The sequence below is a fragment of the Mchenga conophoros genome, linkage group LG14, assembly GCF_057382185.1.
Source record: "Mchenga conophoros isolate Kocher_MC1m ecotype Shallow Benthic linkage group LG14, M_conophoros_male_GT1.1, whole genome shotgun sequence".
NCBI lineage: Eukaryota > Metazoa > Chordata > Actinopteri > Cichliformes > Cichlidae > Mchenga > Mchenga conophoros.
The window spans coordinates 27,105,055-27,128,926 of NC_140539.1; the positions used below are offsets into that span (position 1 = coordinate 27,105,055).

At 37.8% G+C, this 23,872-nt stretch overlaps 1 protein-coding gene across 2 annotated transcripts in view; it reads right to left on the reverse strand.

Annotated features, from left to right (window-relative positions):
- Window positions 1-231: 231 nt before the first annotated feature.
- The window catches only part of LOC146559939 (1-phosphatidylinositol 4,5-bisphosphate phosphodiesterase eta-1-like), a 57,201-nt gene continuing 33,560 nt past the window's right edge, over window positions 232-23,872 (reverse strand). For both annotated transcript variants that reach the window (XM_085243673.1, XM_085243672.1), the window contains exons 10-23: window positions 20,046-20,153; window positions 18,122-18,280; window positions 17,338-17,400; window positions 13,243-13,337; window positions 11,628-11,725; window positions 11,353-11,532; window positions 8,550-8,657; window positions 7,781-7,905; window positions 7,485-7,569; window positions 6,564-6,710; window positions 6,073-6,152; window positions 5,872-5,931; window positions 4,986-5,376; window positions 232-4,090 (exon numbers count right to left, since the gene is read on the reverse strand). In XM_085243673.1, coding sequence (XP_085099799.1) covers window positions 1,404-4,090; window positions 4,986-5,376; window positions 5,872-5,931; window positions 6,073-6,152; window positions 6,564-6,710; window positions 7,485-7,569; window positions 7,781-7,905; window positions 8,550-8,657; window positions 11,353-11,532; window positions 11,628-11,725; window positions 13,243-13,337; window positions 17,338-17,400; window positions 18,122-18,280; window positions 20,046-20,153 — 4,386 coding nt within the window. In that variant the 3' untranslated portion in view covers window positions 232-1,403. The remainder of the gene's footprint in view (window positions 4,091-4,985; window positions 5,377-5,871; window positions 5,932-6,072; window positions 6,153-6,563; window positions 6,711-7,484; window positions 7,570-7,780; window positions 7,906-8,549; window positions 8,658-11,352; window positions 11,533-11,627; window positions 11,726-13,242; window positions 13,338-17,337; window positions 17,401-18,121; window positions 18,281-20,045; window positions 20,154-23,872) is intronic.

The window sequence follows — 23,872 nt, forward strand, 5'->3', positions numbered from 1 at the left end:
CTGAACGTTTGTACTGTGGGAGTTGTGTATCCAGAGCAACAGGTGTATCATTTGTCAGCTGTATTACACTTTCTATTACACTATTACATTTCATGAGCAATTACATCCCGTTACGTTTTAGGTGGCATATGGGGAAAGAAGAGGCTGTTTATGTCTTACAATGAATCGATTTTGAGCTTCAGCCGCATTCTTGATTGATTATCTGTTACTACACAGAAAAAAAACATGTCATTTGCTGATACCAAATATCTCATAATTTTATTGCATTGATAAGAAAATGCTCATAGTTCTTCAGTGAGCAGCCATACAAAGAAAAAAGATGGTGCAACACTGAAACAAAAAAGAAAAAACCCACCAAAACTGCAGTCTTACTACGCTCCTCTCCTCTGCTTGGCCCAGTGTAGTTGTCACTCTGCCTTTTCAGTCCATTACGTATACAAAATAAAAATGAACAGAACTAAAAGATCATTTTTGCAGTCTGTATCAAAGCAATTATAAAAATAAAAACCTTTAAACTCATTTTTTTTCTTAATTTGCAATCACATTTTCAAATTCTACAAATCAAAAAGAGCAACAAGTCCAAGCAAAGAAGTCTATGTACTGTATTGCACCCAATACAAACCAGCCTATGCCCTCTGTTGTATCCAATACAACTGTTTGTTCTGTGCAAATAAGGTTGGTCAATGCAACACCTATTGTATAAACTGGTGCATAGTCATGCTTGACATGTTCACAAGTAACATGCACAAACATAAATGTACAGTTAGAACTGATTCTCAACTAAAACTCATCTGAGATGAAAAATCATGTCAGGAATATTTACACACAACACAAATAAAGAAATACCACCGGAAAGAGAAGGAAGACTTACATTTGATATGAAGATGAAATCCATCAATTCAAACTAGCTGTTTGATACTACTACACATTCAAATGATACACAGAAAGACATTCCCTCTCTGCTTAACAGCCAATGCTTCTTTTTTTTTTTTTTTGCTTCATAGTCAGTGTACATATTTTGGACAGTACATCACTGGGACAAAGATAACAAGTATCTGTACAATCAGTCTAGGAAGCCGTTTGGAGGGACCCAAAGTTCCCAAGTACATTTACACATTAAGCATAATACAGACAATATATAGCCGACTAGAAAGACCATTCACTATTGAAATAGTGGACATTTCATACAGGCAATTCATGCTGTCAGATCCAACCATGGATTATATGAGATGCTTTACTTTTATCTTTTCTAAAAACAGCCCAGAATAAACATTTATTCAACTTGGGGTTAACAAACATGAGAACAAGCAAGTGCTTATTTCATTGATCCCCAGACTTTTGGTATAACAGAAGTTAATCAAGAATCACTGGCAGATTCTTAATTTCATGTAAAGTTATCAGAATTAGAGTCTGAGCAGAAAGTAGACCTCGGGCTCAGACACTGAGTGGCTTGTGTTTGCAGGTGGAAGAGAGTCATCAGTATAGTATCGATCTCCATAATGGTCACCATTTCCGTAACGTAACGATGTGCAAGCTCCTTCGGGAAGTCCCCTGTCTTCCAGCTGACCAAGATAACCTGCTATGTAAGAACCAGTAGAGTGTCTGTTCGTTGGAGGATTCTGTGAGGCTGGTTTATTCCTTAATACCACCCCACCAATGCCACCAGTGCTATTGATGACCACCCCTGAGCGAGGTTTTAGAGCTTCTTGCTGTCTTTCGCGAGCCCGGCTATTGATGTGACGTACACGGCTTTGACTACGGGAGGATAGGCGACGTGTTAGGGGTGGAGGGGAATCATCTATATCCCTGGACACAACAGGAGCTAAACTTGGTGCCTGTGGCTGTGACAGTGGGGATTTTTCTTGCAACTGAGGAGACTGGGGCCTATCGATGTCACTGTCATCCCCCTCCAAACTGACCAGCTTACGTAGCTGTTCGGTAAGAGGATCACACGACTGTGACTGGAAAGTTACTCCCTCTATGGTGCCCGACTTCTTTTGCTTCCTCATATGGGGCGTGATGAAACTGCGACTAATAATGTGGTATTTGCTCTGAAAGTTGCATGATATGTCTTCAGAGGTTAAGTCTCCCAGGGATTTGGATTTGCATGGATTGGGGGCTGTGGAGTCTATAGTATCAGACTGAGAAAGAGGTGATAAAGGCTTTAAACTAGACTGTCGTGTAGTTCTGGTTTCAGCCTGTGGCTGGTGCCTATAATTAATCTGAGAAACCTCGTGGTTCCATGACTGCTGTTGGTCAAATGATTGTGTTTGACTTTGGTTGTGTAGCTGACTGTTCTGTGGCGCCTTAGAGGACATAATGCAGTCATAGTCCAGATGGCTGTATACTGCTTCACAGTCTGAAGAGGGGGAATAAAGGCCTCTGTCTCTACAGCTGTTTACAGATGTAGCAGATTGATCATGGAGGCTTTCTGAAGAGGAAATACCATTTTGGTAACATCCTGCTTGCTCCCTCTCCAGCTGTTCATACCCCAGCTTGTCTTGATGAGACATGTTTAGGATACGATTCCCACTGTAGCTCCTCTGCTGGTAGGAAGTGCTGAAGTCTCTGGTGTAGTTAAGGGCCTCGGAATTTCTCTGAGGTATGGGGTAGCTGTTTTGACGCAGTGGACTGGGTTTAGAGGGTCTAGAGTTAAAAAGTCTATAGTGGAGGGAAGTCTGGGAGCTGTCATGATGTTCATCGTGACTGAACTGCTGATAAGAAGGTTGATTCATGAGGGAATGATGTTGTGAAAATGCAACGTGAGAGGAACGTGATGAGTACTGCTGTTGGGAATCATAATATGAAGAAGGCTGTTTTTGTAGGAAGCAGCTGGGAGTGGACTCATGGTTTTCATATATAGCCTGGCGTTTGATAGGACTCATAAGCCCAAACTCACAATGTCTTGGGGAAGTCAGCATCGTCTCCAGTGGATCCTCATCAACATTTAACTCCACTTCTGTAAAAACTTTTCCAGATGAATCGCAGGGAATCTGGAAACTGTGACCGTTTACAGAAGAGCCTATGTACCTTTTAGAAGTATTTTGTTCTGTTTCACTCATTGGTCCTGGGGGATCAGTCACCTCTTCATACACCCTCTCCTCTATCTCATCATCTCTTTTTCTTTCCACACAATCCCAGCCTATATTATGACTGTTCCTCAGTCCCTGAACCACCTTTGCTGGAGATGACCCCAAACTGCTTGAGGGTGTGCTCTTTAAAGTGTCTGCCTGAACATGGACTGTCTGTTTCTTCAGGTTGTACACTGATACTGGCGACAAAACCTCCTCATCTAGAATGGTATAGACCTCCTCAAGCTCAGTGGTTTCTGGGCTGGAGATGGGGGCTGGTGCACGTTGGATACTTTTGTGAGGTGAACAGATTTCCTGATTTACATTATTTGCTTTTTGAACTGCCTTCTGGGGACTTGTGGGATTTTTCTTGTAGGGGGAATCTGCGCTGGTTTTCAGAGGAGATCTGAACTCTTCTAGTGTTTTAGGGGTAGTAGGCCTCAAGTTTGAATGATGGGATGGGATCATATCATGAGATGTGAAACTGTTTTGGTCAACAGTGCTTTCAAATTGACCAATAAGAGCTGAAACAGAGCCACATGTGTCTTCCTCATTGCTTAAGGATACAGCATCAATAATTCTGGAAATTGTGCTGTCATGCATAGAGCTGGGGCTCTTTAAATCACAGTACCTGTTGACAGGGGGAAGGGGGGCCACAGATGAGGGGACAGGGGAGGAGGATGAAGACACTGAAGGTGCAACTGTGAATGTTGTGCTGCTTAATGATGTTTCTGGTTTATCCAGTTGCATTTGGCTATTCATTGCAGGCAGTACAAGAGAGTTTTTCTCTGTTCTTGTGGAGATGATCTTGGATTTGTTGACTTCTGGTTGGTAATTCGCATAGTCTTCTTCCTTCCTCACTTCTCCAACACCAACAACCAGATAAGAAGTCTCTGACTGGTGAAATTCTTTGTTTCTGTATGTCTTAGAGGGAGAAGGGGTGTTTGATTCTGTGGCAAGTGATGATTCGATGAGTAGGTCAACAGATGAAGACCTTGGCCTGTCAAAAAGGCAGGATCCTGTGGACACAGATAAATGAAATACGGGATTAATAAAGAGATGCTTATATACAATAACTGATTTTGAATACCAAGCAGACCAACACTGACAACAAATAACAATCCAGCCAAAACAAGGCAACAGCAAAACACAGACAAATGGATCACCAAGTACAACTGTGAAAGGAGAAGATGGTGGAGGTTTTAAATAAAGAAAGAATCCATGTTTGCAAAGATCAGATCAGGACGGAGATGGTCAAATGGGATAACATGGCACAGTAATATATTTCTCAGGCCACTTTCCAACAAAATACACTGGGTGGACGCAATACTGGTATGTTTTTGAACGATGCAACCTTCAGACAATAGGTATTTTAGATTACCTGTAGGCATATCCTAGTCAGTTCTCTACTATAAGGAAACACACAAATGAAGATGGGACAGAAAAGGCACGTTAAGGTATTATGAAGAATAGGCTGTAGTCTGTCAGTTCACATGGTTACTGTACATGAGTTTTGTAGCATGAAGTAAAGCAAGGGAGAGAAATCAGAAAATATTTTACATTTATTAATCTGCAAAGCAAATCAAGGCAACTCCATGTAACATTCAAAAAAATATAACAGTTTAAAAATATGCTGTAGTTTAAAAACAAGGCATTAAAAAATTTAATGTTTCACATTTTGACTCTGTTGTTTTTGCCACAGATTGCTGTGGCCTGATATGTGTTAGTGTCTGATATTAGATCATGAATCTTACAAATATATTTAATTCAGTTAAATTTTAATTAAATAGTGCCAAGTCACAAAAACAGTCATATGATGGTATTTAAACTAGAATGGTTCAATTTTCTCAGTAATTTATATAATTTCTGTATTTATTTCCATCTTTGACTGCAGGATGAATGGAAAATACCCACCAATAATAGTGTCTGCACCTATGTCATGCTGTTCTTTGTCTGGGGAGCAGATGGAAAGCTGCCCTTGCAGAAGTCTGTCTAAGGGCATGGAGATCGGCCTGTGAATAAGTGGGGCTCGAGGCTGGAGACGTCTCTCCATCCCTCCTTCCTTCCCAGACACACCCTCTCCTCCTGCAGCAGCTGCACCTGTGCCATTCTTATGGTCTGATATTGAAGCCACTGACTCTGACAGCATCATCTTTGTCTTCTTCCGTCCCTTTGCCGGGGCACTTGCCGTGCGTCGCAGGAGGTGATCACTGATGGAGCGTTTTCGAGGACCACTGGAATTTGTGTCAACGGAGGACTTGGAAGAACGGTTAAAGAAACCTCGGATACCTCGTAGCTGATTACTCTGAGGACAAGAGCCAAACAAGAAGAAAAATGTATAAGTAATGCCTGATCAACCAGTGTGTCGATCTAAAATAATCTAAATTCATTACAACATTTCAGTTTGAAGTTAAAATGTTGATGTGGAATTTTATATAAACGATGAGAGGTTTGGCATGTACTGGATATGACCAGTTAACAACTACCTGCTTTCATGAACATTGTCTATAGATGGCACCCTTACTCCTTAGTCACCACAGCAAACAAAATGCAAAAAGCTGTTGTTTGGTTGTGCACACATGCTGACATTAAAAATAATTACATGTACTCTCATAATAAGACAACAACAGGTAAAAAAAAAAAAAAATCTGAATGAAAGCTTAATTTGTAAGTAAACTGCATGACTCAGTCAATTGAAATGTCACACACAAAAAGTCACTGAAGATAAGCCAGACTGCACATTTGCATCATGCATTGCTTTTTCATGCAGCAGCACACAGACCCTAGTAAACAGGTATACCTTATTAGATCCTAGAAAGTGCATTATGGTAAAGCTGGGGTTCAGCACTAGAGGGCTCCACTAGAAAGACAAAGTATTGAGCATAGCTTAAATGGACTGGTGTGTTGAGAAAAAAGCAATTTTCTGTTTACCTGTTAAAAAAATGTGTCACTTGATGAAAAAGGCTAACAAGGGGATTCCCCAGGCGTATAGGGCACTTACCTTCCCATAGACATCATGCACTGACACGTGCACAAAAATGGAAGCTTCAGTTAGCCCTTCCAAGTAAACGTGTCTGTAACCTGTGGTTAGAGATGAAGAGAGAAAGCATGTGAGCTAAACAGTGTGTTTAACACAGATAACAGATGTTATCAAATGATGCAGGGTGATCTTCAGGATTTCAAAAGAAATTCAAATGGATCCAAATTTAGAAAAGAAAAGAAAAGGAAAGGAAAGATAAAAAAGAAAAGAAAAGAGTAAAAAGATAACCTGACAAATAACTTTTTTTTCACTATATAGTTACATGAAATCATGGTTTACCTAATACAACCAGGAGATGATATATCCCTTAGCAATAGCACCATCTAATCCACAAAGGGAAAATTATCCTAGTACTATATTGATTCTAGCCATAAGTAACAACCTTGTCCTCACTTATGTTTATGTCATTCATGCACAGTAAGTACAATATGTAAAACAGAGTCTTCACAAACCAGGCATCAGGCTGGTGAAAGCAACAGTCCGTTGACCAATAAAGTCCCTTCCAATCGGGTCATGGTCCCAGACAAGGAAACGCACCAATGCCACCTCAGCCATGTGAAGTGTAAAGGTCAGAGTCTCCTCCCATACTGGGTTAAAACCTGAAGAAAGAACATATATATATACATATATACATATATACGTGTATATATATATATGTGTGTGTGTGTGTGTGTGTGTGTGTGTGTGTGTGTGTGTGTGTGTGTGTGTGTGTGTGTGTGTGTATATATATATATATACAGTAAGCTTAATTTAATTATTATTATCCATTTCATTAGTATGCCGTTAAAGCACACACCCACACACTGCAAGACTTCCGTCGATAAAAGGTAGGATCTCACACTGATCATATAATACTGTTGAGCTCCCGGGCTTCATAATCTTTCCCAGAGGAGGCATTCTCCCTGCCCCTGCAGAGTGCTCTCATCTGTGGAGTCACGTTTGGGGTGACACCCGAAGATCACGCCTTTTTGCTTCCATTGTTTCATTAATTAATTAATCTGATTTTTTATCCAGGCTGTGCTTCACAGCCCAGAGTAAAATGCAATATCTGTGGCATTGTTTCATTGGTTTGCTCTGTTTTTTACAACAATGCCATTACCAGAATATGATAGAGGTGAAAAGACCTGTGACTTTATCTGCTTTTTTTGCATGCCATACTTGCATTTTATTCTATAGTATGAACACTGTAAAACACAAAATATAAGCAAACAAAACTCACACATACACAAATATTCCACATTCATCCTTTTTACACAAAAGCATGTAAAACAGTTATGAGAAAATATTATATTACATAATTTATACTCGTTGTATATAGTTCAGGTTAGGTCAGTGTAGAAATGTGCAATTTTTGGTCTGTGTGTGTGTCTAACCATTATCATCAACAACTCGGGTCTGTTCCTTGCAGCAGTCAACTGGCAAACCGATTATTTCCACTTCAACAAAAGGATCAATAATCTGATGGAGGAGAAAAAGCAATGAAATGAATTGTATTTCATTTTATGACCCTGGCTATATTAAGAAAGAGAGCAACTGGAAGATCTAAACAGTCAAATAATTGTCCAAATGTGTGCAATAGCGTGTAAGAACAAGAGAGAGACAGAGAGGGAGAGAAGAGATGACAGATGGAGAATGTGGAAACAGGGGATGTGTTTTGGTATGTTTTTACCTCTCCACGGTCCCCCAGCATGGAATCTGGCGGTTTGGGCAACTGCTGTCCGCTAATGATCTTGAGAATGAGCTGCTTCTTGGGATAAGCTGGAAGGGGATCATCACAGAATGGGTTGAAGGTGCCTAGAGGGAATAACAGACAGCAGCGCACCAACTTTGATTAATTCCAGCAGTAAATACAAAAAAAACATCCATGACTTGCTTTCATGCTGCACACATTTAGTAAACCGTAAAGAAATTGTACAGACTAGAACTGCAAACTACACCTGAAGCAAGCCTGCTAAAAAATTCATCAGTGCCTCTCTCGTGTCATGCAGCTAACTCCCAGTTGGATAGATAATTATAAAGCAAACAACGCTGTACTGTAAAATGAAATCTCTCTAATGAACTGAGGTGGGTGAAGAGAAGGATATCTCAAACTTACAGCATGTTAAAAACACAGCAGAGTTCCCAAACATTATGCTGAATTATGTAACATGATCAGAAAGTTCTTCCTCTGATTGCTCTAGCAAAACATGCACTGAAACTATAATTTTAGTTAATATCTCTTACAGTTAAATTCTTATTATGCTTTCTTCAATGAACACTGACTTAACATGTTCCAGCATGTTTCCATTCCAACTATAATGTACAATGTAATGTATAATGTACTATAATCCTGGGAAAAACAAATAGGTACTGATTTAATTATCAGTTAATGCTATTCACAAATAATCTTTTATAAACGCTGACCTATTTGTGAGTTTGCAGTGAGTTTGTTGCTGTACCTTTACACATTGGAGGAGGCTTGAGGACATATCCAATACCTCCATTCACCATAAACTTGGCTCTGTTCAGCTGCATCATCCTCCCCTCTGTCTGATAGTTGAGTGCAACTAAAAGAAATAATAATAATAATAATAGTTATTATTATTATTATTATTAATCTAATAAACATATCATGTTAATTGATTTTCATCTTTAACATTTTTTTATTATTATTCAATGCTCCAGTGGGTTCTTAGTTAGTTAGTTAGTTTATTCGTGATCATTATCTGTAATATGAATTCTTGGTTTCAGTGGGGATTAATTTTGTGTAGGCTTTTTTATGTTTGGCCTTCCCTTCTGTGTCACTGTCACTGGTTTTTTTTTTTTTTTTTTTTTGGGGGGGGGGGGGGGGGGGTTATTTCTTGCTTTATTTTGGTAGCCTTGGTCTTGTGCAGTGTTGGTCAAGTTACTTGAAAAAGTAATCAGCAACTAATTACTGATTACTTCCCCGAAAAAGTAATCCTGTTACTTTACTGATTACTTATTTTCAAAAGTAATTAATTACTTAGTTACTTAGTTACTTTTTACAAGCACAATTTACAACCTGAATAGGTGATAAAGCGATAGATCTTTCAGCCCAATTCTACTTTTTCTGCATAATCCATCATACAAAATGTAATCGAATGGAAAAGTCTCTTTTTTTTAACTTGTTTTATCAGTTTTAATCTTTTAACTTTATGCATCAAGCAAAAATAAAATTATATGCACCATTCTCTGACTTGAATAAATTAGTTTAACATTTAAACCTATTTTCTGCACATTCCAGCACATAAAATAAAATATTTTTTGTGTTTACACCCAGTCTTTCAACTAGATGCAAGTAAAACACAGCAGAAAATAAATAAAGTCAAAGACTAGCGGTCCTTTTGCTCTATTTTCACCTGTAAAGCAGGAGTGGGGTAGGCGGAGGTGTGCTCTGGTGCAGGTGTGCGCAGCAGTCAGTGGAAGAATCCGCGAGTGAATTTCCCATTGCATCGTTGCACACTCGGTGCTTGTTTAGGGGTTTTTTTTACTGTAAAAAGAAGTTTTCTTCCCACGCACAACGGACACTAATGTTTTTGTCACTTTTTATGGAATCAAACTCAAAATAAGGTCAGTACTTCCACGCTTTAAACGCTGCACGCTCATACTCTCTCCTGCACTCGATATATTATCCATTGTTGATCTGCACACAGCTGTTGTCACAAACGGCGCACTCGCTTACGTCACTGTCATGAGACATTCTGGCTAAAAAATCACAGTTTTAGTAACGCAGTAACGCAGCGTTCCTATGGGAAAGTAACGGTAATCGAATTACCGTTTTTGCAATAGTAATCCCTTACTTTGCTCGTTACTTGAAAAAAGTAATCAGATTACAGTAACGCGTTATTTGTAACGTGTTACTGCCCATCTCTGGTCTTGTGTGCCTAGTATTTAGTTTTACATTCCCTCTCTTGCTATCATGGATATGTTTCAGTCACCCTCCTTGATTACCTCATGTGTGTATTGAAGCCTCAGTTTGCCTTAGGTCTTTGACATGTCTGTTTGTCCTGTTTATCCGCCTGAGTAGTTTCCCTGGTTGGATTTTGGGATTCTGTTTTCATATGCCATTTGCTCTGTTGGCGTCCCCTAATGAATGTTGCCTTTTGCTCACTAACCCGATCTGCAAGTCTGCATTTTTAAGTCCACATTATGCACTAATAATGTCAAAACATGAATCCAGATAAACTGCAATAATTTCCCAGTACAGTAAGTCTAGCCTTATATTTAGTTATATTTAGTACAAAAATAACACATCAAATATATATATCGATCTACATATAGATAGAAAGATATCTATCTATCTATCTATCTATCTATCTATCTATCTATCTATCTATCTATCTATCTATATATATATATATATATGACTTCAAAGGTTGATGAAGATGTTTCAAAGATGTATGGCCAGGGTCACAAATGACTGACTACGCTGTTTAAAATAAAATAAAATAAAATAAAATATAATAAATAAATAAATAATAAACTGTTTTGAGTTGCTATTTCAACTCAAAACAGTTGAAATAGCAACATAACAACACATAAAGAGAGTGTTCCAGAGATGGTGAGTGTTTCAAAAGCAAAGATGGGGTTCTGAAAGCCTGCATAGACAAATAGTTTAACAGTTTAAGAAAAACACCTTTAAAAAAGCGAAATTGCAGAGTATATTGGAATTCTGTCTTCTATGGTAGTATATGATACTATAGAAATTTAAAATAATTACAGGAACAGTTCTTTAGATGGAACTGTTTTTGTTTTGCTTAAAAGAAATTAACTGTTTTAGATCAAGAAAGATTCCTATCTCTTCACAAATAACTACATTTCAAATTATATCAAGCGAAGGCCACCGATAAGCTGATTTGTATGTGTTCATGCATTTTTTAAGCAGTGTTAATGTATGACAGATAAATAGACTATTTCTTGCTTTCCTTCTTTACTTGAGTACTCGAAGCACTCTATACAACATGTATGATTCACCCATGTGTCCTTTTTGTCTATACTTTTTCTTCCTAAGTGCTTTTATCTAACATTCACACTCCAATGCATGCATCAGAGAGCAACTTGGTCTTGCCCAATGTCTTGCCCAAGGATACTTAGGTTCTAGATTAAAACAGCCAAGAATCAACAAAACACCCTTCCAGTCAGTATGTTGAACTAGGAGTATGGCATTTTTTAAACAGCTGTGTTTTCTAAAGCTCTCAGAGTTTTCTAGAACCTAATAAGATCTCTAATTTGTCATCTTACCCAACTGACAACCCACATTCCAGTAGAACTGAGGGTTGAAATTGGAAGAGTCGATGCGATATGCCGAGGGATAAATTCGAGACAGCTGCCTCTGGTTAAAAGCCAGAAACTCTTCTGTTCTGTGATTCACCAGAGACTGTGCTCTGGTCTCACTGAAAGACAGAACGTCACCTGCAGTACCTGAAGAAAAACGAGGAGTTGTTATAAGAAGTTGCCCTTAATATGAAGCTTGCATTTTGCTTGTGTGTGCATATGTCATAGCTCTGGTGTTTCACCTTCATTAAGACACTCCTGTGAGGCAACAGAGTTGGTGAACACCACAAGATTTGACAGATCTCTGCTCAGTTTCATCGTCTTCCTCTTTCTTAAACACCTGAAACAGTCAGATGAACGATTTTAAAAAGAGGACAGAGATGACAAAGTGAGATCATCGAGGCAGATGGAATAAAAAGGATAGTTAAGACTTGAACATTCATCCATCCATTAAAGTATTTATATGAGAAAAGCATTGCAGGATAGAAGATTGTCCACTGGAGGCAACTTGGAAACCACAGGAAAAGAGCATCAAATGCAAAAAACTTAATAGGGACCAGAGGATATGCAGTGCAGAAGACTCACTCAGATTCCCACATACAAACAACTACACTGTCATGCACCCGCAGTCTTAAAAAAAAGTCAGCCACTCAGACACATGCTTGCGGGAATCTGTATTGTGACAGTTCCCTGGGACATGCCTATATGAATATGCAACAGAGACTGGAAGAACAAAGAGAGACAAAGGTCTTAGTTGCAGACAGCCGCTGAACAAGGAAAACAAAGCTGGATTTCCACATTTTTTTTTGCCAGTGTTGACTCAAATAGAAATGGGGGGGAAACAAGACCAACATGGACATAAAACTGAAAAAGAAGTGGACTATATTCAAACTGAGGATGAAAATGGAAATACTACAATTTACTTTGGTATGATTCCTTTCAGATTCTAAATAAAATACAGACCAAATTAGTGGCAACAATAACACTGAATTATGTCATTTTAACACCCCTTCCTCTGTTATTTTTAGTACATAATGAGTTGAGAGGATAGATGGGGGACTGCAGAAATGAAAGTAAAACATTAGAATCCTGCATCATTTATTTCTCAATAATGATATAGCAGTAATAATTACCACTTATTACTGCAGATGAAAACAAGAATTGTAAGACCACTCATTAGTGACAGGTAACATGGTGTGAAAAATATGCAAAATATTGATATGATATAAGTGAAGGCAAAAAACCTAGCAATACTGGAATTAGAGAAAGGTCAGGAAAAGTATTTTGAATATTTTGAGTTTTACTTCTGACAAATAATGTGGCATCAACAATTTTGCCAAATAAATGATCAAAGTTTATAATTATGGTTTTGAATAAAATATCCATCTTTGACTACAAGTTAATAAGCATATGAGCTGTGGGATGGTTTATTATTATTATTATTATTATTATTATTATTATTATTATTATGTGATGCATTCTGTTATGGCGCCAGTTTCATGCATCCTAGACCTTTGGTATTATTGGGCTTTTGTAGGAAGTCAGTAAAATGCAGGCTCAACATTACAGATAAATTTGAGAAAAGTGGAAAAGGGTGACTGTTAAATACAGTCACCCAAAAAATCTTTGATGCTGGTGGTAGCTCCAGATTTGACTCCTTAAACTTTCTACATAATCTTTTCTCCACAAAAACAAAGTCTTCTCCAGCAAACATACAATATTTGTTTGGAGAAGCTTCAGTGTTTGCATGGCACTACCAGTGACCTGGATTGTTTCATGCTCCCAGCAGTCAGCAAGTATCCAACCTCTCAGCTGTCAGAGATTGTCAGTATTGTGATGAAGTGGTTCAAAGGTCACCTGTTGAACTGTCCTCCAGCCTCCCTCCCAGACCTCTCCTGACCATCTTCTTCCTTGTCCATGCTTTGGCATGTCAGCCTGGATTTGGAGTGCCTCTGGATAGTGAAGAGACAGAGATATGTAAACAAACACACAATTACACTACTGTAAAGGTTTGCCCTCTAAATAAAAAGTATAAACAAAAACATATCTAATATCCATAAAGCCACCTACATTCTCACAGCACACGTTCTTTATGCCTACGAGTTGTCACTAGTGTTTTTTCAGCAAGTCCGTTTCACTGTGGCTGTTGCAGTATGTTTGAGTGTGTGATTGTGCATGCCAGTGGATGTGTCATACATAGCATACTCAATCACTGCGAGACTTTTTTTGAATAAATTGTTTTCTGTTTTCTTAGTTTTGATGTGCGTTTAGCTAGTCTGTTCTAAGAGTAATTACAGGGTTAAGGCTGCCTACCAGCAGATTACTTGCACCCATGTGTGAACAGATATATACACACACGTGGGAGGGTGCACAAAATGCAAAGAGGGAGGCATAAAAGAATGAAGAGTAGATGTGTGTGGGCAGTAGAGGAAAATGAGGAAGGTAAAAGGAAGCGAATGGCTAGAGAGAGAGAAATTCAAAGAGAGAAATAACCAAACTGAGGAATGTGGAAATGTTTAGGGAATCTTTTCAAAAACCACCACCCTCTTAAAACTGACACAAACTTGCGTTAAATGCATGGTAAATTGAAATCATGCTGAAGAACTGAGAAGCATTGTAATCAGTTTCACTAGATTTTTTTTTACAGTCGGCCACACTCTATAGGAGAAATTTACCATAAAGAAAATTAAAATTTGTATATGCATATTAGTATGCTTTATATCTACAATTATAATTCAAAGGTATGTGACAAAGAAAAAACTAACATAGTGGCATAGACCATCACAAAAACATGGATTCTATGAGTTTCCTTAGCTACCGTTAGCTGGAAGTACCGTTTTTTTCCAAAGCATACTTGTTGATTTAATGTTTCGATGATGGTGGTAAAAAGCACTGTTCAAGGAGATGACGAGTTTAAAGGCCGTAACTTAGATTCACATAATTTCCATACTCATTAAAATATTCAATGACCTCTTGTGCTCAATGGATGAGACTACTCTCATCAAGATGGAAATCTTTAATCGAAGGATAAAGGTGATTACTCATAAAACTTTGCATCACTAGTCTATGGTGTGTGCAGGGACCGTTCTCTTTATGTAGAATTTAACATGTCAGAAACTAAGCTTAACCATTCCTCTAGTGCCAGAGTTAAAAATTCTGGGGTTTGTTTTTTTTAATGTGTCATAAAGTGTCATTTACATTAGCATTTGCTATAAATGACTTCAAAAGGAGCTTTCAACTAAAAGAAAGCAGCAATTGCTTCTGTTTCACTTCTTGTAAGTGATGCTTATCAGTTAGAGAGCTGTCTCTGATGATGAAATAGAGCAAACAGTGTGGCAAGGTTGCACCAAATTAAAGCTCTGCTTAATAAAAACATATGTAGTCTAACATAACAGCTTTGAGGTAAGCACTACCTTCAAGAAGGCTTTAAAGTTGTGTGGCTTTTTTTCCAAACTATTTTAAAGAAGTGTTCATAAACAATTATGTTCATTTTCAGGGTTGTTCCTAAAATGCATTGCAATATTGTAATTATTTGATGAGCTGGTATAAATTTAGTGTTAAGGTTGTGTAACACTAGCTCTTGCCTAGAAGAAGAGCTGGTCTTTTTCTTATATACAGTGAATACAACGCAGCACTAACACAGTCAGGCTTGGCGTAGCACAGAGAATATAAGAAGATCCACACAGTCGGTGACCCAGTGTTTTATATTTTGTATTATTATATAGTCTTTGATTTCATTGCTACTTAGGTTCTAGTCTCTTGGTTACTGTTCTGTGCTCCGTGTTCCATGTTCCCTGTGTCTCCTCAGTATCAAGTCTGTGTCTTTTGGATTCCTGGTTCTTAGGTTTAGTTCTGTATCTATGTTTAGATCTGTCTTCCCTGTCAACCATGTCCCCTTGTGAAGTCTGCACTGTCCTCAACTGTCCTGTGTTTCCTGTTTTATTTTGATAGTCCTTGTCCTGTGTCCTTGTCTTTTTATATCTATTTAGTCCCAGCTGTGTTTCCCTCCCCTTTCCTATTCCCTCGTTACTCCCGCATGTATTTAAGCCCTGTGTTTTCCTTTGCCGTTTGGCATGTCATACTTCCTCACGTACTGTGAGTCTCTCCATGTTTTTAGTTGCCCTGTGTTTTGTTCTTAGTTTTATTCTCAGGGTTTTGGTTTGTTTTTCTGTAAATTTATGTTATGAAGGATGTTCCTCTAGCAAGAAGAAAAGCTGTCGTTCTAAGTTTATTTTCCGTGCACAAGTGTCTGCATTTGGGTCCATTTCCTGACTGCTCCAGCCGTACATGACAGTTACAATATCTACAGTAAAATCTGACTAGTTAACATTCTATATCTAGTTTGTTTCGTGCAAAAAATGCATTCAGAGGCTTTCATATTTCTGCTCACGTGCACTTTTTTAGATTTGTGCATGAGAATCATTTGGTGTGAATCTTATAACAGTCACATTAGCACCCAAGTGAGTCACTTAAACCCTAAATCTCAAGAGATGCATATAAAAGACATTAGCCAGTACAGCACAATACAACTGATAAGTGGGTGGGAAAAAAGAAAAAAAAAGTACAGTAAGTAACACCTAGAAATAAATAAGTAAAAAAGTGTGGTGACAAAATGAGGTGAAGGGTATCACCAGCCAACCATGAGTAGAATAAAATGAATAGGAAACCCCGATGCACAACACCCACTACATTAAAATGACTGTCAGGAAACTGAAGCTATAATACTGTTACCAACATAATGATATTCTGTTGCTAACTGGTTTTGCCTAATAAGCATATATTGGTTTCCATATTATGGGTAATATTACGGTGGTGCAAATATTGTTGGTACAAGATAATACCTATTTAATAATATGAAATTATTTTGGTAATCAAGTGATAATAACTTGCTATTTTCATCTTATTACCTTCTTGTTTCCACCCTATTAACCACCATTATTATTGCACAGCTGTTATTTTAAAAAAAAAATGCTACGACTTCCAATTATTTCCATTGAGAATATAAGTAAATGCATTTTTTGAATTTTATATTTTTCAAGGAAGTTAGAGTAGATGCCATTTATTTACATTTCTAAATATTGTCACTAGTGTTTTGATGGAAAAACAATTGCAAAAAAAAGCTATTCTTAAAAGCAGCCAATTTTAGCTTTACAATTTTGTTTTCTTTATATTTGTGTCAGTCAAAACATTGTCTGAACGTGTTAATAATAGTCATTATTATGGATCGTATAAGAGCATGTTGTGTTATTATGCATGCTGTTAAAAAAGTGCAAACCATCAGTGACAGGGAAAGACAATAACATGAAAATAAGATGATCAAGCACACTGGAAGTGTAATCAGTCACCCAAGAACACCTTTCATTTTACTCATTGAAAGACAACTCCAATATTTCTATTTGTGATACAGATTGTTTAATGTATATATTAAGTGCATAGATACAAAAAAAAGTCAAGAAATTATGACAGGATCTAACTGAAAACAAGCAAGAAGGTTTCAAGTAATGCAAAAGAACATGTCTATTTGGACATGATAATTTGAGGGTTCAAAAACACAGTATAAATACAACAAACTGCAGCTCTGCTGTTGAGCTGATGGAGCATGTTAAATCACCACCCTGGGTGAATTCAGTCAGGCTGGCTGTTCTGACAAGAGACTCATTGATTTCAGCCGTTTAGTGCAGGCTTGCACATTTTTCCTTCATGCACAAAGACAGCATTGATTTCTTGGGGCAAGTTTGGTCTGCCATTCAAATAAAACAAAATCTCATCCTGCTGAATATTAGTTTCCCCTCCCAAAAAAGATCATTCGAAAGTGGTTTAATATTCTAAGAAGTAAAATAACTGATTACAACCTAACCTGAAGCTGAACAAAGATGAATTACATTTTGGGACCCCAGATAAACAGAATAGGAAACAAGCACATAAAGCCACCTCCTTTTCTATGCTTCTTACCTTCTGTTTGAGTGTCGTGATGAACGATCTGCTTTGGGATTTCTTCAGAACCCCTCTGGAGCTCTAAAATATATATTTAAAAAAAAATGCATTCAGAGGCTTTCATATTTCTGTTCACGTGCACTTTTTTAGATTTGTGCATGAGAATCATTTGGTGTGAATCTTATAACAGTCACATTAGCACCCAAGTGAGTCACTTAAACCCTAAATCTCAAGAGATGCATATAAAAGGCATTAGCCAGTACAGCACAATACAACTGATAAGTGGGTGGGAAAAAAGAAAAAAAAGTACAGTAAGTAACACCTAGAAATAAATAAGTAAAAATGTGTGGTGACAAAATGAGGTGAAGGGTATCACCAGCCAACCATGAGTAGAATAAAATGAATAGGAAACCCCGATGCACAACACCCACTACATTAAAATGACTGTCAGGAAACTGAAGCTTCTAAAAATAGCACGAGAGGCAAGCAGGGAAATTAAATATTAAGTAACACTGCAGACATTTAGTTTCTCATCACTTTCAGTCTGTTTTGACAGCCTTTGGATGAATTTGGATTACGTGGGTGGAAACATAAGATCCTTCAGACAGATGTGTGTGTCTCTGTGTTTTCATGTATTTGGTTAGTGTGTTTGGTGCAGTAACTAGTCTGCCTCTTTATTTTCTCCATCCCCCTCCATGACTAATCCCATGGCCTAGTTGTATCCCCTTGATTTCTTCTCTTCATCTGTTAACAAGTATAACTCTCCTCCATACTCATCCCCACACATCGCCTTGAACTTTACCTGCCGCAGATTCTTCTGAAGACCCTGGTGTGTGGCTCGGAGCAAAGCTCTGATGCTGAAGCTGTCAGTGTCTTCCTTGTCTCCGATCCGAGACTCCTTTAAAAGAGAGTCCAGTTTCTTTCTGATGTGAGACTCCACCACCTGGTGGTGACTATTGCCCTAGGTGAAAGAAGAGACAAAAGGAAAACGCTTTCAGTGTGGTGTAGAGTAATGCCTTTTTGAAGCAGGAGCACACCTTATTGCTAATGCAAAGCACCTGAAATTGCAACACCAAACTGCTATAAATCAAACCTGTATACAGAGTGCCATATATTTGCAAGAAATAGAAGTAGAAGATGATAACTGCATATAATCACATATAATCTTGTGTATATCTGAGGAGTATCGATTTCCTTTCCACAGGTCAGAAGTGTATAAGCGATAATGATAATGAATAAACATCTCCATCTTGTATAAAACTGTACACCTGCTGAATGAATGGCTGAATGTGAATGAGTAATTTTCTCAGTGAATTATATCTGGAGCTCAGTATGTGCATCATTCCATTCAAAATGACAATAAAAATAAATATTTACAAACAGTCTGAGTAATCAAGACCATGCAAGTCACCTTTTTACAAATCCGATGCATCATTACTGTACAAAACTTACACCACACTATTATTGTAATGTTCAGCTGTGACTGCTGTGAAAGCAAACTGGTTTTATGAGCGCAATACAAAACCTCCCATCAGTGGAAACCTGCCATCTCCCGTTTTAAATTGGCAATGATCATCTGAAGTGGCATCTGCAGCCTCGTGCCTCTCAGCTAAATGTGGAATAATGATGCCATATTTGGTTACACAACTATACCATCTGGAAGAGTCTTGTCCTCTTTTAAGCATTGTAAGGAGGACCATGGCACTATTGTATCACAATATGATGATGATTAAGAATAGCTATGAAAATAGCTCAGGGAAAACTAAAGAGCAGTTATCATAAGCTGGCATTAATGGCATTCTTGGACATATTTTCTAGCAGGCTGAGTACTAAGTGCATTTAAAGTTTTTTTTTTTTCTGTTTACTTTTGACTTGAATCTACGCCTGCTTGATTAAGCACCGGTTATTCCAAAACATTACAACAATGACGATCATTAAAACTTTGCAAGCAAAAATTATTGAAGTCATTACCTCTAGAACAACAATACCATTTAGATCTCATTATCTAACCTCTGTTTATGGTGCCTGTACGTGGCGGTTGGGATTAATTCACTGCAAACTGTTTGTTTGTTTTTTGTTTGCTTGCCTGTTTGCTTTTTGACAGGCTGTTGTTTTTGTTATTATTTTTTGTTATTCATTTTGAATTAAGATAAATAATTTATCAACATGTTTTGACATAATTTAAGTTCATCGCTAATTAATCAATGTTACTTGACCTGGTTATTTGATTTTCATGGTACAAACAAGTGTGGCTTAGAAACTTATCTGGAGACATTTCCTACACGCAGCTCAGTAATAATATGGTAACAGTGTGATAACAACGTAGAAATGAGACTGCAATAACATGGAAATGACAAGTTAATTACCAAAGTAAAATTCAACTGAAATCCAAGTAATATCTTGTATCGACAGTGGTTTTACCTGAGTAATATTACATTATTTAATTTTTCTTATTAATGTGGAACTGAAATATGCAGTTTGCATCATATTATAACAGTCTCATAATCATATTATCATCATATTATAATACTGTTACCAACATAATGATGTCTATATTAAGTGCATAGATACAAAAAAAGTCAAGAAATTATGACAGGATCTAACTGAAAACAAGCAAGAAGGTTTCAAGTAATGCAAAAAAACTTGTCTATTTGGACATGATAATTTGAGGGTTCATGCTTCGGTGTGTGCACATCATCATTCATAGATTTATTCCTCTCTCTTACATTACTGCTCTTGAGCTTGAAGTCGTCCTCAATTTCATCAGCGCTGTCATCATCGGACACCTCCCCTTCTTCAGCATCCGCAGACAGATAGGCAGGCAGGCGTTTTCCCTGCATGGGAAAAAAAACACAGACCAAGACATGAGAGGATAGACATTTGACCCATGCATATGTCTTAAATGCATCGCTCATCCCTTTTATACACATGAACACCCACTCTGCTTGGACTTCTAAGATAGTCCAAGAATAACACAGCACAATTCAATATCTCTGACTCCAGAATATATACAGGCAGATAATGAGCATCCTCCTAATTTTTGAAGATGCTTTACTAGATTCAGCAGGAAAAAATTAAAGGATATAAGCACAGAAAACAACAAAAGACACACATATGTGCAATCACATACATTCTAAACAGTCATCTGCAGAGTCTCTGAGAAGCTTTCCGAGCACTCCTTTCAGCACACAGTGGAAGCCCATTAGTAAGCCACTCTGGAGGTGTGAGTGGGAGTTAAAATTTTCTAAGCGTCTTCTTCTACTATCAATGGCATACTCTATGCTTACTGCAGTACATCACCGCCCTCACTTCAGCAAGTAATACATCCCCTTTCCTTCTATCTATCTGTGACTGTCAAAAATCTTTACGCCAGTTTTCTTCATTGTCTTGTGACTGTCTGGCCTCTTCTGCTCTTGCTCCTCTGGTTTATTGAGAAAGGTGAAAGCCTCTCAAACAGAGGGACAAAAAAGATGGGGGAGCAAAGGGCCTTTATAGAAAATCAATAATGCTCTTTAACTTTGCAGACATCTGACCATATAAGACAGATCCAGGTTTTCTTTTCACAGAGAACAATGCAGACCTTCTTCAACATTACAGATAAGCTGCACTATATCTCATTCTTATATATATTTAAAAAAATCCAACAAATGGTGAAAGCTTTTGTTGTACTCTCTCTTGGGGTCTCTGGGCAACTCCTACTGCACTGGTGGATAAGGATCTTGGGTCTCAGGTCTTTTTAGATCAACCACAATTTTTAGATCATTTTTGCTGGACACTTTTCCTGCATCTTGGGAGAGGCTATTGCTCTAAACAGATAAGCTTGTGAGGATAGACATGGTAATGTTCTTAGATAAACTTGCAAGTGCAACATCCATTGTGAGGTCACTCTAAATTGTTGCTTTTATCTATATGATTACATCGACTGAAGAATATATCTGATTGCTGTGGAAGTACACCAGTTTAGTAATACACAAAAGATTTTGTGTGTTCAAAAAAATTTGGTAAGTATATTTTGTTATTGCTTGTTCACATTGAGGTGTACTGTGAACAAGCTTAAAAGAAACTTCAAAACAATCATGTTTAAATGACATAATACAAAATTATCATGAAGCATACTATGGTAAGAAGCCTACTTTGGCTGCTGTTAAGATGCAAACTACAACAGTCACATGCCAAATTAAAAACTATTAAAATTACCCTAAAGGAAACATTTGTGTACACTAACCAGGCACTCTTTTATGTACATCTGTCAACTTCAAATATCTCACCAGCCAATAGTAATGCATGGATAGATTTAAGTATATGCACATGGCATTTGCACATCTGCTAAAGCTAAAACCAAGCATTGCAATGTGGAAGAAAGGTGCACTTTGACCTGCTGGTTGGTGCAAAATGGGCTGGTCTGGAATTTCCAATAAAATTATTTCTAGAGTTTACAGAGTATGGTCTGAAACACAGAAAATATGCAGTTTTCTGGTTTAAAAAAAAAGCCTTGTGGATGTCTTAAGTCAGAGGGACTGACCAGACTGATATGAGTGGAAAAGAAGTCACCAGTAACTCATATAACAACTTTTTTGGATGAATGCATGATATGTCAAACTTGAAACAGATGGGCTACAGCAGCAGAAAATCACACCAGATGACACTCCTGTCAGCTGAGAACAGGAAACATTACACAGGCTCACCTAACTGGACTAAAAAAATAATAATAATAATATAGTCCGACAGGTCTAGATTTCTCTTGGAGTATTCACATGGCAGGATCAGAAATGTAAATCGGTGTAAATATCATAAAAGCATGGATTAATGCTGCATTGTATCAATGGTTCAGGCTGCTGGTGATAGAATGGTGTGAGGAACATTTTCTTGGCACACTTTGGGCCCCTAAGTACCAACACCCAGCCTACCCGACTATTGTTGGTGGCCATGTCCATCCCTTTATGACCCCAGTTTACTATCTGCTGACAGGCTGCTTACAGCAGGACAAAGTGCAATGTCACAAGCCTCAGATAACTTAATTTTAAGTTCATGAAAAAATTTATTAAAAATTAAAAATTTTATATTATGATCTGTCATTTGAGGAAAATTGCAATATATTGAGTTTCTTGAATAAGTACAAGAAACTGGGCTTTCTTTGTTTTCAATTTGCTAAATACAAATAAATAAAGAAGGATGATAAACTTTGATATTTCAAAGATTTGTTGTGATGTTGTATGTGGTAGGTTGTATTATAAAATATTTTTCAATTCAACATTGCTAGTTACAATTAGTTGTCATGGTTATTTTAAAAAATATTCACACATCCAAGCACAAAAAAAATAAAGTGCAAGGCAAAATTGTACCAACATCTCAGAAAAAGCATAAAGACGGCACAAGGTTGGGCTGCAATTAAATAATTTATTCTCTTCAAAAGTTTTAAGGCTATATTTTGATCCAGCACCCTGAAGAAGATTTGATCCTCTGAATCAATTTTGCCTCGAAAACTAAAATAATTTAATCATTAAACTGGAGCTCAGCAGTTCTGCAGACTTTTGTGTTTGCAGATAACAAAACTTAAAGCCTCACTCATCATATACTAGCGTCTCGTTCTTCTCTCTTTCTTGCCTATGATTAATACATTGACCTAGTTTTGCACCACTTCCACACCCTCTCCCACTCCCTGCTCCTCTTCCTTCACTTCATCTGTTTATTGGAAATAGTTAGTGGCCTTGCAGTACCTTCTGAACTCGTGCACATGAAGTAAAATTGGCATATGCTCAGCACACTACTTTGTTCACTGAAGTGAGAGGAGAGCTGATGCAGTTGCATTTATTCACAAGTGTACTAACTGACACGTCATATTTGAATTCAGTAAGACATTCATTCATTTACAGTTTTTCTCAAATGTTAAAACACAAAAGCCAATCCTGTAACCCAAATGACCAGTAGTCTAAACACATTTACTAAATGTAGCCACCATATTCCAGTACCATAAACACATGTCACATGAAGACACAATTCACAAAACACAACCCTCTGTACTCATAAATCTAAACACATTTTTCCTTGCTAAAACACATGTTGCAAAACAACTCTGCTCATATCCTCAAATGAAAGCCCATGTGATGCAAAATGCTTGCCACAGTCACCAATCTTTGAACACAGGGAACACACCTGGCGTCATTCACTACACACAATGACTCAAAATTGAAGACACTTGTTGCTAATGCTGTACCCACATGTAAAAGCAAGTTCAGAGTGCACAGTATGCTGAAGGTTCCAAACAAACACAATGGATGAAGGCAGAGTCAGGGGAAGAGGAATTTGATGCAGAGGAGGGAGAAGAGCTGGCCCTGGAAGAAGAGGAGCAGGCCAATGAGGAAGAGGAGTTCAAATGAGAGGAGGAAGAGGAGCGACCAACGAGGAAGAGGAGAAGGCCAACATGGGAGAGGAGAAGGTCCAGGAGGGAGAGCAAGACAACCTCGCACCATCATTACGGACGAGATGCGAGCAACAGCTCAGCGACATGATGCCGCACAGTGATTGTGGTGTGTGTGTGGTGTGAATAACGTAA